The sequence below is a fragment of the Hemibagrus wyckioides genome, linkage group LG08, assembly GCF_019097595.1.
Source record: "Hemibagrus wyckioides isolate EC202008001 linkage group LG08, SWU_Hwy_1.0, whole genome shotgun sequence".
Taxonomy (NCBI): domain Eukaryota; kingdom Metazoa; phylum Chordata; class Actinopteri; order Siluriformes; family Bagridae; genus Hemibagrus; species Hemibagrus wyckioides.
In genome coordinates this window covers 13,271,630-13,289,355 of record NC_080717.1, presented here as the reverse complement: position 1 = coordinate 13,289,355, position 17,726 = coordinate 13,271,630, and the positions used below count along the sequence as shown (strand labels likewise).

The following is a 17,726-nucleotide window of genomic DNA, read 5'->3' as shown; positions in this document are numbered from 1 at the left end:
GTGTGTAAGTTAAATTTAGCAATTAATTGTAGCATTAAGTGTGTAGCGAGTAAGTTAAGTTAAGCGATAGAGCACGAAATGAAAAACTCCGCCAACCTCCTCCACCAATCTCCTCCACCTCCGCTAGCAGCTTCGTCTGATCTTCAAGGTAAATACACTTAATAAAACCAGTTTATTTCTTTACATTCTTTTTTATTATGTATTATTATTTTTTTATACATTATTTGTTATTTATAAAGTACATTTTTCTTATTTAAAAACACGTAACAAAAAAAATTGGTGTGGTGTTTGGGGGGCTGGAACGGATAAATAGTATTTCAATTCATTTTAATGGAGAAATTTAATTTGATATACGAGCAAATTGAGTTACGAGCTCGGTCACAGAACGAATTAAACTCATAAGTCAAGGTATTACTGTATTGCCATAAAAACTTGGGGCAAATTTGTCATTATTTGCTGTACAACCAGACCAACATTAAGAACATACCAAAAAAGCATAAGCTAAACTCTTAGAAAAATCTGGTTTACTAAAAAAAAAAAAGAAGTACTTAATACCCAATATGGAAAATGGTACATTGGTCTGCCCAACATTCAATCATGTCATTTGGCTAAGATACTAATACTCTAGTGCAAAAATAGACTTTAAGTAAACAAATCTACATCTCCGTGATTTCATGCACTTTTTTCATCCACATTTTATCCCTTTGGTCATCTTCTCATTAAATTTATTTTAATTTTTATCCCTAACTATTAAGATACATGTATAAAATCTAACATTCACAGTCAACCCGCATATTCATATTTACTCATTACACCATGATAATGTCATTGGCAGAGTGTGATAGAATATATGCAATAGTGAATAATATAAAATACTCAACATTTTAGAGATACCAGTCAACCTACACCACATGTCTTTGGACAGCGGAGGAAACCATAGTACCCAGGGTAAACCCCCTAAAGCATGCAGAGAACATGTAATAAATGGGCATAATATTGATTATCTTGTTACAGTGGCACCAGTCAAGGGGTGTGATATATTATCTATTGGTAAGGATTTGAGCTACTTTGACAGAGACAAACTGTGATGGCCAGATAACTGTTACTGTAGAAAAAATGCTAAAGAGGTGAATGGTGGTTATGATAGGTATGTATCAGACTACAGTGCATCACAGCTTGCTGAGCTTGGTCAGAGTGCCTGTGCTGACTCCTGTCCACCACCTAAATGCCTACAATGGGCATGTGAGCATCAGAACATAACCACTGAACAATGTAAAAAGGTGGTAAAAAGGTATCATGTAGAAGGTCAGGCAAGTGTGACAATTACCTGGGTAAGATATGGCACTAGGATGCACTATAGAAAACAGGCAAGCCGACTGTGGAAGTGATACTCTGGGCAATGTTCTACTAGGAAACCCCCAAAAATTGTTAGGGATCAAGTAGACCCTTCATGGCAACAGAATTCCTTAATGGAATTGGCCATCTGTAAGCAGTATAACACCCTATCACACTACAAAAATAGTTCAGGAATGATTGGTGGAATATGACAATTAGCTCAAGATGTTAAGTTGGCCACAATTCCTCAGATCTCAATCAAGTTGAGCAGATCTATAGCTAGCTTACATGACCTAAAGGTTATGCTGCTTACAACTTGGTACACGATACCATCTTGGTACAAGGTACCACAGCACACCTTCAGAGGTCTTGTAGAGTCCCTATGTTGGCAGCTGGTTTTAATGTTATGGCTGATCAGTTTATAATATTTATAAGAATTAGTCCCTTATTTTCAAGACAAAGTGTTACAATAATTGCAACAGTTCTTTGGTCAGCTGCACTTGAAGAGTCACCACAAAAAAATCAAAACAATTAGCTTTAATGTGGGGATATCATTGTTAAATTCTGTTTTTTGAATCTATTGGGTGAAGTAATTAATAGATAAGCTGTATCTATAATTCATTGCTCAAATTTATGTTGCTCCTAGTAATCATACTGTCAGTTTTTATTGATATTTTATTTTATAGATATTTTATTTAGTCCCTAATCTAATATACCACAGTGTGGGACTAAATAAAATATTACAACTATTCTTTACTTAACTATAATGTCATATTCAAAGAATTGGCTATCCAGTGTATGTATGTCATTACAGTGCAAGAGCACTGTAATTTGTGCCCTTATATTTAAAAGAAAAATAGAAAAAGTTCAATAGTACCTATATAGATTTACCATATCCATCTCTGACAAATAAGCAGAGTTTAATAATGAAAGGGAGAGCACAAGGTGGAGTCAGACCATATTATTTAAAATATGTAGGACACACGGCTCAGGAGGCCTAAAAATATTACAACAATCCTAAAGATGCTATGGCTTATTAAATTCATCAGTGTTGGAAGGTGTTTTAGCAGAAGTACCCTGCATTTACATCAAGATCTACAACCACAAAGTGACATCCAAAAGAGGTGTCATTGAAAGAAAGGCAAGCAAACCTCTAAACATATGAATACAATACCATAAATAAGAATGCAAATATGTCTGTTATTGTCTGTTAAATACATTGCAGGTCCAATTTGAATAACCAGATTTCATGTTTATTTATTATATTGATCTTCAAGACAATTCAATATACACTATCACCAATCACTTAATTGCCTGTATTGTGCTCTTTTTCGTGTGATCATACATTCAACCATTCAATTAAGAAAAGAATAAAATCATGCAGATGCAAGTTTAGAAAATCATTTACACTAACAGAACTGCCACTCACTGAACATTTTTTAGTTTCTATGTGAAGTCTGATTTTATAAAAATCGCACAAGATCATCAGCTTCCCGAAAGCTCTACAACATCATCTCTGCACTACTCAACCTTCTGACTCCACCTGCTCCATCCTCCCTCACCACCGAAGATTTTGCCATTTTTTACACAGAGAAGATTGAGAAGATCTGCCAGACCTTCATGCCTGCTCCAACTTCATCTACATTACACAGTCAGGACTCAGCTACTCCTTCATTGAAGTATCTCTCAACCATAGCAGCAGAAGAGATTTTGCAAATCATCCAGTCCTGCAATCCTACCACCTGCCCATTGGATCCAATCCCTTCCACTTTGCTCCAGACCATCTCAACTGACCTCCTGCCCTTCATCACCACAGTCATCAATGGATCCATAGCATCTGGTCAGGTACCAACTGCCTTTAAGAAAGCAAGGGTTATCCCCATACTGAAAAAACCTGATCTGGATCCCTCTGACATCACTTCTCTCCTTTCTTTCAAAAATTCTCGAACACATTGTTTATAATAGGGCTGTCTGACTATCTCCTGCAGAGTAACCTCCATGATCCCAGCCCGTCTGGCTTCAGAGCCGCACATTCCACAGAGACTTGCCCTTTTGGCAGTCACTGAGAAACTACATGCTGCTAGATCGACCCAGCTGTCATCGGTCATCCTAATCCTCGACGTTTCTGCAGCATTTGACACAGTTAACCACAAGACTCTTTTGTCCCCCCTCAGGAGTCTTGGAAATTGTGGAACAGCTTGGGAATGGTTTGCTTCCTACCTGGATTGTCGCTCATATCAGGTAACATGGAAGGGATTGACATCTGCTCTATGCAGACTTTACTAGTTTCCCACAAGGCTCAGTACTTGGTCCTCGCCTTTTCTCCCTCTACACTCACTCTCTTGGCAAAGTTATATCCTCACATGGCTTTTCATACCACTGCTTTGCTGATGACACCCAACTTATCTTCTCCTTTCCTCCCTCATATAACTTCTGCTCAGATCCCAGCATGTCTGGTGGACACTTCATCTTGGATGACAGCTCATCAGCTGAAACTCAATCCCAGCAAAACTGAACTGCTGGTCATCCCAGGTGATTCATCCCAAGCCCAGGATCTTGCATTATCTCTGAACAACTCGATGATTTCCCCTTCGGCCACTACTCACAACCTTGGGGTAACCATGGACAATCAACTGTCCTTTTCCTCCCGTGTTGATAATGTGACACGCTCATGTCGGTTGCTTCTGTACAACATCAGAAGGATTCGACCATTTCTATCCACACAGGCTATTCAAGTGCTTGTTCAATCTCTGGTCATTTTGAGACTGGACTACTGCAACTCTTTACTGGCAGGTCTTCCTCTGAATGAAATTTGTCCACTGCAAATGATCCAAAATGCAGCTGCATGGCTTGTTTTCAACCTGCCTAAGTTTTCCCACACCACCCCACTGCTGTGTTCCTTCCACTGGCTTTTGGTAGCTGCACACATCAGATTAAAAACACTGATGCTTGCCTACAAAGCCAAGAATGGACCATCACCATCTTCACTCAAAGATCTTATTACACCTCGCACTGCACCTCGCTCCCTCAGGTCCACTAGCACTGCTCGACTGGTCCCACCATCTCTCAGGGTAAAGGGTAGGTATACATCTAGACTGTTCTCTGTTCTGGTACTGAGGTAGTGGAATGAACTTCCCCTAGATGTCTGTACAGCCAAGTCACTGACTGTCTTCAAACAACGACTGAAGACCTACCTATTCCTGAAGCACTTAAACTAGCTCTTATTTTTCCATGTTTTTATGTATTGTTATATGTTTAAAAAAACAACAACTCAATAGTGTCCTAAGTCTGTAACCTATTGAACCAGTGTTAATATATTCATTGATGGAGACATAAAACACTTTTGTACGTCACTCTGGATAAGAGCTTCTGCCAAATGCCAGAAAAGTAAATGTAGGCTTCTGAAATACATGAACAACCATGCACAGTCAAAGCCACTGAGATCACATTTCTTCATTGTGATGATTGACTTAAACATAAACTGAAGCTCTTGACCTGTATCTTCGTGTTTTTTATGCATTGCACTTCTGGAACATGATTAAGTGACGATGGTACAAGAGTTCCTTTTACTGGGGGGGTGCTTAGTGGTTAAGGTGTCCGACTACTGATCGGAAGGTTGTGAGCAGGGGCGATTCGAGGATTTTCATTTAAGGGGGGCTCAGCGCCCAATGAGAGTATAATAGTAAAAAGTAAAAATAATTAACAGGGTAGGCTTTGACTAACAGGGTAGGATGGTAAACTTATTGCAGCATTCCAGTGTATTGCATAGATGTGTAACATTTCAGTACTGAACAAGCCAAATATGAGTCTTCCTGATCACTCACACACACACACCTGCTTACTGTATAAACACAAAATTTTACTGTTTGCATTTTTAGTACAAACCTCTTTCTATGTTCAAACAGAAAAATGTAACCAGAAAACAACATAACTTTTAACTTACATTGACTATCCATATTAGCAATATAAACAACACAGCTATGAAGCTGGACAATGGAATAAACGGGTGCTGTGATTCACTTTCAAAAGTTAAAAAAATAAAAATAAAAAAAGCAAAATTGACAGTCAGTGAGAAGCAGGGACAACGTTTTTCCAGTGACTTTCTGTCACTGTCTTTAATCATTTCTGTTCATTTCTGCCACATGCACTGTAACATGTTTTGTATTGAAAGTTAAGTTTTCAAATGAAAACAGCAACATGATTGTTTTATAAATTAGACTATACGTTCATGTGTTGAGGGCTTAATTTCCCCTGGAAAAACAGCTGTGGTGTGATGGGTGAACACAGCGAAAACTTACAGTAAACCGATTACCCCCCATGGCATTTTGTAAACTGTATTCATGAATAAGAACTGCGCAGATGCAGATATTATAACAATCTACCAAAAAACACACACCTTGTCTTCTCCTCTGATCCTCACTCTGCAACACCACGGTCTGCGGATTGAAGAACGAGCTGAAAGACGGGGAGGAGCCGAAGTCTGCCGCCGTTTCCATATGAAATTTAAAGGAGACTAAGGCGATCACGAATTTGTGTACATTTTATGGAGAATCACAGAATTTTTAGGGGGACTGAGTAGAAATGGCATATGATGCCCATGGTTGTGATTTCCCAAGTACACCAAGCTGCCACTGCTGGGCTGTTGAGCAAGGCCCTTACCCCTCAATAGCTCAGTTGTATACAATGAAAATAAAATTGTAAGTCGCTCTGGATAAAGGCACCTACCAAATGCCAGAAATGTAAATGTGATTTGGTCAGTAAGGGTGTACACAGAAAAAGCTGTATACTTGCTTCACCATCAATAAAACCCTCATAAATTGAGAAATAATATTTTAATAATACAGTAGATAGCTCTTAATTGAATGAATGTTGCTGTAAAAATTGTGTAAATCCACAAAAAACATAAGAATACAACTACTGGCACTATTTAATTTTGTTCAATCCTTTAATTTTAGTTAGATTTTTAGGAAATCTCTTTACAGGTTTGTCATGATCACAGGTGTTTATTTAATGATAATTATTTCAATAGTAAAGCGGTTGGAATACTAATATATGCAACAAACATGTTCAATGAACATATTCAATAACCATAAACAGTAAATGTAAAATCATAAGCAAAATTAAAAGAATGCGAATGGTGGGGGAGAACAGAAAGAGACCCTGATAATTAAATAATAAATAAAAATTTCTGGAGTAAAGAAAAAAATCAAAGCAGGTCAGGCTAAGACAAGCAAATCTGGATTATATATTCACATTCATGTCACATCCAGAGCACATCTCACAAAACACAAAGACCAGTGAGACCTTCTGTCAGCTGTCAAGCATGTGATTTGTAAATGCCTGTCTGTATCTCATTGAAAGAGGCATTCACGTGGAAATAGGCCATAAGGTGAACTAGGAAAAAGTGGCTAGAAAGTGATTTTCGTTCCCACTCCTGGGCACTACTTTTTAAATGAATTTCTGGATAGACAACACCCTTATGGATTTTATGTTAAAGGTTCTCCACAAAAAATCCTGCAGTTTTTTGTCAGGATGCATAAATGTATAAAATTGTGAATTCATAAAAAACAAAAATCTTATGCTGCTAATTTAGCCTGTAACTTTATTATTATGCCTCACAGCAACACAAAATATATGTCAAACTCACATTTTTACATGTGCACACACATTTGAGACAAGTATTGGTACATTAGTCTACGGAAGTGTGAATAAAGACTGGGGCAAATTTGTACAAAACAGAATTCAACTTCACAGATTGGCATCAAACAAAATTGAACATAGAAATTTTTATTTAAAAAAAAAAAGTGATGTTTTATACATCAAAATTTTCAGTAGGCACTGAGTAATCAGAGAAAAGTAAAAATAAAAACACTCTTTGGGCCAAGTTGAGTGAAATGACTCAAAATTCTGCCCTGCTGCCCTGATTTTTCAATAATGCCACAATTTTACAGCAGATTCATTACTGCTCCAATGAACCTGAAATATGACCCAGCTCAACATTCCTCATCACTAACATCCCTATCACTATCATCACAGCCATCATCCCACATAGTTCTTTCCTCTGTTTCCTGGGAAACATTTGCACAATTGTGGCACCGACATAAATCTGTACAAGACAATTTTGCAGACATACAGGAACATCTTCCAGTCTCACATTTGCTTTGTTTGCAACTGCAGTTGACAACCTGCAACACACTTTCGGGGGGCCAGATTTCTAGTCATCCAGGTCACTGTTAACTCCCCATCCTCAAGGTGCCATCCATTGCCAACAGGTGAAGGGGCACACATTATACCTTTAAGAGAATGTCTCATTATGGCTGCTTGGTAGTTTGCCCTTTTGCAGTGTTGGTACAGGGCATCACTTGTTGGAGGCATGGATCGTTCTGGCAAAGCTGACGATGCCATGCAGAATGCTTTGTATCTTGCATCGCTCACACTTTTGGCACATGGCTGGCCATATAGGTGACACACATATTTGCAAAGTACTTCAAAGGTAGACTGGTCCAAGCTAAAACTGCTACCCAGATTTCTTAATGCAGTCAGGTATTTCTCTTTCTCACAAGCAACAGAAAATGACTTTTTTTTTCCTTTGCCATAAAAGGCACTTGTAGAGTCACAGCCAGAGAAGGTATGGATACCAATAAGTGCCAAACACTGGTGCCAAGAGCTGATGACACCTTAGATAAGTCAATGATCCTTGTTTTGTTGCCAACCCCAGTGAAAAAATACAATCTACATGGTAAATCTGGATGCAGACTTAATGCAATCACTGCCACATCAGTATCAGGGCTCTTGATGACTACAGTTCCTGTGCAGCATGTTGTGCATGAAAAAACAACCTGGTGTCACATTCCTCGTGATCCCAAGTGAGATCTTCAACAGCACTGAAAGTTTGTAAACCCGTTACAGCCACACAGTGACAAAGGTCTCCATGTGCTATGTAAAAGCTTAAATCCTTGCCTAAAGTTGTAAGATCAGCATCTTGCCACATAACATAGAGGAATTCTGCCAGTGCTTCTTTGTTTGTTCCATCTGATAGAAACTTTTTCCATTGTGTTGGTGTCTTTTGATCCCGTCCATAAATTTCCATCAGTTGTGTGCTACCACAAGCTCTGCGTGACCGTTCTACATTTTTAATACTTATACTGAGGTCTGAGTAACTGTTCCAGTAGACTTTGTCAAGAACCTGGTGTACTGTTTGTAACAGGACTTGTGATATCGCACTTCCAGAGACACACAGTCTTTGTCTTGTATATGCACAAGAATGCTAGTGTCTTCCTTCATCTCAGCTGCTTTCAGCAGCTGGCCTGCAAATAAAACACACAGATATATATAATGATGTTCAATATTAATAAATACTAATAAATATTAAATAATAAATCAAGTAAAGACTTTTAAACAATTCTGACAGTTCATGCATTATTTGTATGCAAAACAATCTGACTCTGACTGTACAATAAATATTAGTATTTGAAAGTTAGTTGAAATGGTTTCTCAGCATATGACATATAACTTCAAAGTTCAAACCTGTGCTTGTGTGTGTACTTTGCTTTTACTTACCTGCTGACAACGTTTCTGCTTGTGAAAGATGGTCCTTTTGTCGTTTGCCTGCCACAGTAATGTACTTCTCCATTTTCTTGTAAATAATGCACAAGGCAGGAAGCACAGGACCTGAACAAGCTACTGGCAGGCCCATACTGGACCTAAGTTTCTTTGTCGGACAATAAGTTGTCCAGGTACTACTACCCGATGACACAGACTGGCCTTTGTGAGCATCTCCAGCTTCAGGACGCCGTGTGACCCATTTCTCGGCCGAATCCAAGCACTTTTTGTCAATGAAACGCCTGTAGCAAGTGGAGTGAAACCCAGTGTCTTCAGGAATATTGTCAAACTCGATTTCTAGACAATGTTTGTATGTTTCTGCTATTCTCTGACTCTCACCCTGTAAACCAAGCCACTGTTTGATGCTGTTTCTAAATGTATCCCATCACGTGCGTGTAAACTTCTTTTCTTCCTTCTTTACGGACGTGAGATGCATATAGCATTGTTTATAAACCTTTTTACTGACTTTTGGTGGAGGTCTGGCAGTAATTTCATCCAATAGTGACAACAAGGGTGCTGCCATCTTGAACTCATGTTTACATGTCGTTCCAATGTTAGGCAACCTCACTGGTCTAGCGGGAGGCACGTGATGAAGCTGCATCACTCCCGAGCAAAAAAATGATTACACAAGGATGGAACTATTGCCGACTTTAAACACTTATAAAAAATAAACTGCAGGATTACAGACGGAGAACTTTTATTTTTTCATTCTTAACCAATAGATCTTTTTATTGGAATGCAGAGTTTAGTGCCCCATATATGGGAATGGAATGAAACGAAAAGCTGCTTCACCTTACGGCCTAAAAGGAAGGCTTTTTTATTGTGGTGCAAAGATAGAAAAAAAAAAGATCCTGTAAAGACTGTTGGACTGGGAATAACAACTCTACTATGACTGAATACACACACCCTGGACATACTTCATAAGCAAAGCACTTTAATTAATGACAATTATTTATCTGAATATGCAGATAGAATGATCAACGTCAGTAGGGGCCTCAAAGAAAGAAGTAAGGAGAAATCCTACAATGGGCAATGGAGAGGCAAAACTGTTTTGATTACACAAGATGGTAACGAAGATAGTGAAAAATACATGCAGAATTTATGTCATGTAAATTTTGAAATTGTTTTGCTTTTGGCAGTCAGTAGAAAACACAGAAGGCCAGAAATTCAACAGTTCAGAAAGAATATTACTGAAGAAGAGAGGGGGAGAAGATGTAAAGAAAGTTATTAGACAAAAATTGGTTTTGTTATGACAACTGGTATCTTTCATGGATCTCTAAAATGCTTAAGCAGCTGAAGAGGTAACTCAAGCTGCGTAACTCTTTATTTTTGATACATAAAATGGCAGAAGACTATTTTATACCTAGTATTTCAATAGAAAAAGTGACTAATGAAATATGCATTAATGTGAATGTAAGGAAAACTGAAAAGCAGCTGTTCTTTAGATGACTAAAAATGTTTTGTGTCTGCTTGTCCCCTTAGAGGGAAGTATTGGTGAAGGTGAGAGATTGCACAGTGATGATCATGAACATTGCCTGGTGCCAGTCACAATTAAATTCCAGCTGCAAAAACATTATGTAGAAATGGCGGTTTGTCCTTGCCTCACTGATACACTAGTTTTTGGGATGAACTGGAGAGGGTTTCAGGCATTGGTGTCAAATGTTTAAACACACCACCTCAGTCCTGAAACAATGGAGAGAGGTGGTCCCTGTGAGTCTGGCAATAGTAGGGCTGGGACTAAAGGTATGTCCAAGCGATCCCAGGTTGCCAGGATTTGTATTCACAGTGATTGGAGCACAGTGCTCTTGGTGTTTGTGTCAACATAGTGTCTAAATTTGACATATATCTGAGGCCTTGCATTGATGAAATGCTCGATTGGTTAGGCATGCATCATTTTTAAACAACACTGGACTTAACCAAGGGCTATTTGCAGATTCCCATCAATCTAATATCTTTTCTAGAAAACTGACAAACAACAGTTTGTCTTATTGGAGTCCCAACAACATTTCAATGTTTTATGGACGATCACAAAACGTACTGTATATATACTGCTGCTTATATGGATGATGTAATCATTTCTAATAATGAGTGAGAACATCTGAGGGATGTCCTAAGATCCTTGAGATGGGCAGGACTCTCAGTGAAACCAAAAGAGCATGCAATTGGGTGTGTAGAACTGCAGTATTTGGAAAGACAGCAGTGATTGTGGCCTGCCCAAGACCGAACAGGGGGTGGAGCAGTGCTGTTGCTGGCCAGGAATTATAGAAGGTTTGTATGTAATTTTTTAGACATCACCAGCCCACTGACTGACATCAATAAAAAGAGGGTGCAAGATCTGATCTGTCTAATGGACAGAACCATTTAAGTGATAGATGATAGGTAAAAGCAGTTTTGTGTGGGGGCCCATTGGTGCATTCACCTGCAGATTCAGCTCAAGTTCTAACCTGCTAGTGACCCCCCCACCCACAAATTGAGAATTTGTGTATGTTGTGCTGAGATTGACTAGCCATGTTGATTACTCTGCAAAAAATGTACTGAATATCTAAAGTGTGACATCTGCTAGAATCAGTATGGTGCTTCTGATATGGGGGGTGTAGTTTCATAACCATTGTCGATAGCACAGTGAACTTTGAGTATGCCTCTTGCCCACCCATGTTAGAAGATGGGCACTATGTGCACGTTCACAATTAAAACAGAAAATTGGCTTTTGTCAGTTTTAATCCTGCATTTGGGTCTGAACTCTGTACATTTGGAGAATCACAGGCTTTCATGCTAGAGACCCACATTTAATCCCCACTTTGGGAGGCTTAATTTTTTTTCTCTGACAGAAAGACTGAGCCAATACAGACCCAGTGGAATTTTCTGATGGTGGATGTCCAAACTTGCCATCCTGGACCTGTTCTGGGCTGGCAAGGGGTCATTTTGTCATCTGTTCATGGAAATCCTTGACGACATCCTCATGACAGTCTAGTCCTTCTCTGTGGTTGACATCGCTTCACTTTCATTGCTGTGCCTTAGAGAGAGGTCCTAGTCAGGAGCTGCTCAAATGCTTCCCGTTTTGACAAAAAGACTAGTTTTTATGCCTTTGTTTACTTTCTTTGTCTCATGTGCTTTGGTTTATGTTCCACCATGTGTTCTCTGCCCCACCTGCTCTGCTCCTGCCTTTTGTCCTCATCTGTTTCCAATTTTCCCCTGATTAGCTTTCCTACATATACCCATTATTTAGTGTTCTTTGTTGCTCATTCTTTGTCTACCTTTGTCAGAGTTCTTGTCTGTACCTGTTTTGTGGTTTGTGACACCCGGTACCTCCTGTGTGTTTTCGCATTGTCTTTTTGATTGTGTTTTCCCAGTGTTATTTTGTGTATTTGTGAGTTTTTCTGACATTCCTGTTTTCCTCCATAATAAAGTGTTTGCCATACATTGGGAAAATTGCAGGCCCTTATGCAGGAGTTTTTTCCGAACTTTGGGAGGTGTTGCAACTTTGGGAGGTGTTACTTTGTTACTTTACAACTACTTTGAGATGCCATATCTCTGAATGTCTATTCATGGTTTGAGCCCTGGGTTACACTTATGAGGACTACATTTGCTGTTACAAAGTCCAGTTAGCTGTCTATGGGAGAAATTGCACCGGCATTGGACATTGTCAATAACACAATTCAGGATGTTCTAAACAGAAAGGAACCATTGGTGTATTAACAACAAACAGGTAACCTAAGGAAACAACCACAGTTGATGACAAACAATTTGAGATCTGTTGCTAGCCTGCAGTATTTGCAAGCAAGGGATATGCAATCAAATATTAAATGTAATATATCTTTAGCTCGAGACAATCTGTTACAATACTTTTACTAAACAAAAAATTAGGTGGGCTACCAGCAAAGTTGTTTAACACACATAGATTTAAACAATAGGAATTAATACTGAAATCTATATCTATAGTCATCTTTGATTTCAAACCATAACGGACAGGGCTGTCTGTGCAGATATTACCTATATTTGAAGGAAATAGAGGATCCTGGTGGCAGAACATTAGCACCAATGAAATCAACATGTAACCATAGAAAAATAAGGCCTTGATTCAGCATTATAGTATTACAGAGAATGAAGGGTAGAAATACTAAGGGCCCAACCAAAAAGGCAGAACATAGATCCTATGATTTCATGTATTACACAGGATGTATTGGCAGTAATGTTTCATTTGAACAAACACAGCTTGCTAGTAGATCTGTAGTTCTGCCAGGACATATATTGTAAACAGTAGTAGTGAGCAGTAACAAAGTAAATGTAATTCATTACTGTACTTAAGTATCTTTTTCAAGTATCTGTATTTTAATAAAATATAACATTTTTTGAGACTTTTTACTTTCACTGAACTACATTTTGAAGTAACATATCTTATTTTCTACTCCAATACATTGTCACATTTCTGGTTACTGGTATTAAAAAAAAAAAAAAAGTTGTCCAATTACAGCACAGCAAGCAGACCGCAGTACAGCATGCATTATTAGAGACCTATGTAGATTTTTGGTTTCACTAAGTGCAGCAAGCACATACAGTAAAGTAGTAAAATTGCTGTGTCCCAGCCTGATATTACTGCAGCTTACAATGAAAGAAAACCTTGACCCCATACTCTAAAGTGGCAACTATTTTTAGATGAAAATATCATTTTAGTTTACAGGAAAGTGCTAAATTAAAACCAAATACTCTAATTTTTTATTTACAGAAAGAGTATTCACAATGTGATTTACACATCCGGACTGACACAAATAAGAGTGCATTTCTGTAAATGTAGCATAAGAATTTCATTATATTTAAAATAAGAACAAACTTGAAACTTGTGTAGGTCTCCCTTGGGTCACCAAAACGGCTCTGACTCATCAAGGCATGAACTTCACAACACTCCTTGCAGACATTAAACAGTTCCTGATGAAAATATATGTAAACATTGCAGGCGGACCAAAACATCTCCCAGTCCGCATGATAAAAACAGTCCTGGAGTCTGATTGGCTCTACCAGTCTTGATGGTATATTTTCTGTTTCATCTTTTGGACTAAATTTGCTGGGATTCTCACTCCTGGCAGGAACATCTGTCTGGCAACAATCCCTCTTTCTGTAGAATGAATTTCAAATAGTGTGGAAATGGCCTTATAACAATTACTAGCTTGATAAGCAGCAAGTTCATTGCTGATGCCTTTTTTCTTGCCATGATGTAGACACTGACCTAATTGCTCCAGTTATCAAATAATGCAAAACTTAGCACAGGTAGCAAAGTTCAGCTAGCACCTGCCTTGTGTTTAAAGAGTATATATATATACTCTTAGAATATATATATATATATATATATATATATATATATATATATATATATATATACTCTTAGAATATATATATATATATATATATATATATATATATATATATATATATATATATATTGACCCTTGATTCTCACTGATATTTTTCTATCACACAGAACTCCCGACACCTTTCTCCACCCATTCCAACCTGCCTACACTTGCTTCTTTACCTCTTTCCCACACTCTCCATTACTCTGGATTGTTGACCCTAAATACTTAAACTCCTGTACCTTCTTCACCCTGTCCATACTGTTCCCTCCCTTTCATTCACACATATGTACTCAGTCTTACTATGACTGACTTTCATTCCTCTTCTCTCCAGCACAAACCTCCACCTCCCCAGGTTTTCCTCCACCTGCTCCCTGCTCTCACCACAGATCACAATGTCATCTGCAAAACATCATTGTCCAAAGAGACTCCTGTCTGACCTCCTCTGATAACTGGTCCATCACCATAGCAAACAGAAAGGAGCTCAGAGCCGATCCCTGATGCAGTCCCACCTCCACTTTGAACTCCTCTGTCTGCCCTACAGCACACCTCACCACTGTCCTGCTCCTCTCCTACATACTTTTCTGCTACTCCTGACTTCCTCATACAGTACCAGAGCTCTTCTCTTGGCATACGCTTTCTCCAAGTCAACAAACACTCAGTGCAACTCTCTCTGACCATCCCTACAATTCTCCATCAAACTTCTCAGAGCAAAAATTGCATCTTTTGTGCTCTTTCTAGACATGAAGCCATACTGCTGCTCACAAATTTCCACTACCTTCCTTAACCTAGCTTCCACTACTCTTTCCCATAGCTTCATTGTATGGCTCATCAACTTTATCCCCCTATAGTTACTGCAACTCTGCACGTCACCCTTATTCTTAAAGATCAGCACTTATACATTTCTTCTCCATTCCTCAGGAATCCTCTCACTCTCTAAAACCCTGTTAAACAGACTAGTTAAAAATTCCATTGCTGCCTCTCCTAGACACTTCCAGACCTCCACCAGGATGTCGTAAGGACCTGCCTTTCCACTTTTCATCCTCATCATATGCCTTCTGCTTGGCCTTAGACACCACCCTCTTTACTCTGCACTGTAACTCCTTGTATTCCTGTCTATTCTCTTCAGTCCTGTCCATGTTCCACTTCTTCTTGGCTAATCTCTTCCTCTGAATACTATCCTGAACTTCCTCATTCCATCACCAAATCTCTTTGTCTTCTTTCCTCCTTCCAGATGACACACCCAGCACCTTCCTGTCTCCATGATCACTTCTACTGTAGTTTCCCAGTCATCTGGCAGCACTATCTAACCAGAGCCTGCCTCAACTTCTGTCTAAATTCCTCACAACATTCCTCCTTTTTCAGCTTCCACCACTTGTTTTTCTTCTCTGTCTTTGACCTCTTCTTCTTACAGACAATCAACTACCACTTTACAGTCACTAATCTCTTTCATATTGCCTCTTCTACATAGGATGTAGTCTACCTGTGTGCTCCTACCTCCACTCTTGTAAGTCACTTGATGCCATGTCCATCCTCTTAGCAAAGTACACTACCATCTGTCCTTCAAGGTTCCTTTCCTTAACTCCAAACTTGCCCTCATCATCTCCTCATCACCTATGTTCCCCACACCAACATGTCCATTAAAATCTGCTCCTATCACTCACTCTCTATTCGTGGGAATATTCTCTATCACCTCATCTAATTCACTCCAGAATCTCTCTTTCTCTTCTAACTCACAACCTACCTGTGGGGCATAACCACTAACAACAATCACCCCTTCAATCTCTCTTCACCTTCAGGACCACACCTACCCCATTTTTCTTACTATCAACACCATAATAAAACAGCTTGAAACCTGCTCCTATACTACGAGCCTTGCTACCCTTCTACCTGGTCTCCTGTACACACAGTATATCCACCTTCCATCTCTCCATCATATCAGCCAACTCTCTACCTTTCCCTGTCATAGTACCAACATTCAGAGTTCTTATTCTCAGGCCTGGGATAACAATGATCGCCATTGTCACCGTTGACCTACAGGGCGCCGATGGAAATTGGCTGTTGGTTGCTACTGTTGGTTAAAGAAGTAGGGGACGGAGGAGAGTGGAAATTTCCACTTAGGGGCGAACGGTTTAATGGCTGTGTGTTGAGTTATTTTGAGGGGACAGCAAGTTTACACTGTCATACAGGCTGTACACACACTACTTTACATTGTAGCAGAGTGTCATTTCTTCAGTGCTGTCACATGAATAGATATAATAAAGTATTTACAAAAATGTGAGGGGTGTACTGTATGTATGTGTGTGTGTGTGTGTATATATATGTATATATATATATATATATATATATATATATATATATATATGTATATGTATATATATATATATATATATATATATATATATGTATATATATATATATATATATATATATATACACACACATACATACACACACAACATTCAAACAATGATTCACCCCTTCAGCATAGCACATAAATGCTATGTGGTACAGCCAAGCACATAAAATAAATTAGGTAACTAATTAATCAACGACCAGGAAAGGATTCAACCAAACATTTCATTCAATGTTTTGTTGTTCTTTCAGCTGCTCCATGTTTGGGGTTGCCACAGTGGATCATTTGGTCCACATGTTTTGACTTGGCAAAGGTTTTACGCCAGACGCCCTTCCTGTCACAACCCTCCCATTTTATCCGGGCTTGGGACCAGCCCAGCACTGAGAATTAACTCTTCAGTGGCTGGGTTAGCTCCCTGCCTGGGAATCGAAGCTGGCTTCCAAGCCCAGCTTCCAAACTTGGCATTCATTTACAATTCTAATACAAATCTAATTGCCAAATTAATCAGCTACAGTCTAAAACTGACTGTTCATGTGGAAAATGTGTTGTGAATTAATATATGCGAAAAATACTTGGCACATGTCCCTTGCATTAACGACAAATAAGATTCTTGACAAAACTGGTAAAATACAGTTAAATGCATCTTTATGTATAGCTATGAACATCTCTGCTTCCATGAGGTGATGCATGCCATTATGTGAGTATGAGAAGTGTTTTACCTTTGCTGGCATTCTCCACATACCCCAGCTCTTCAGGAAACTTCAGGATCTCTGGATACATCTCCTCACACTTTTCAGCTAAAAAATGCATGAGTGTTGTACCCTGCTCTGAAGACTTTGTGTCCCGTAGCTATGAATAAGTCAGATGGAGAAGAGAAAACTTTAGAAAATTATATTCATTCTTAATGCAATACACAATCAATATGATCAATATAATCAAATGTTAATTTGATTAAGATTTAGCCATCAGGTAAAGCCCTTTAGTCAAACTTAAACAAGCTAAGCAATCTACATCTATAAGTAGAAAGCTTGTGTTTTTCTTTATCTGGGTATCTAAACTGCAAGTACTGTCATGTTGTGGTGATTTAC

General features: G+C 38.7%; 1 protein-coding gene across 6 annotated transcripts in view; it reads right to left on the bottom strand.

Moving 5' to 3' along the window:
* The window catches only part of diaph2 (diaphanous-related formin 2), a 285,969-nt gene that overhangs the window by 64,475 nt on the left and 203,768 nt on the right, over nt 1-17,726 (bottom strand). For 5 of the 6 annotated variants that reach the window (XM_058396724.1, XM_058396725.1, XM_058396727.1 and 2 more), the window contains one exon: nt 17,358-17,487. In XM_058396724.1, the coding sequence (XP_058252707.1) occupies nt 17,358-17,487 (130 nt within the window). Of the gene's footprint in view, nt 1-13,362; nt 14,048-17,357; nt 17,488-17,726 lie in introns of those variants that run through there. The other variant, XM_058396730.1, reaches the window with a different exon arrangement.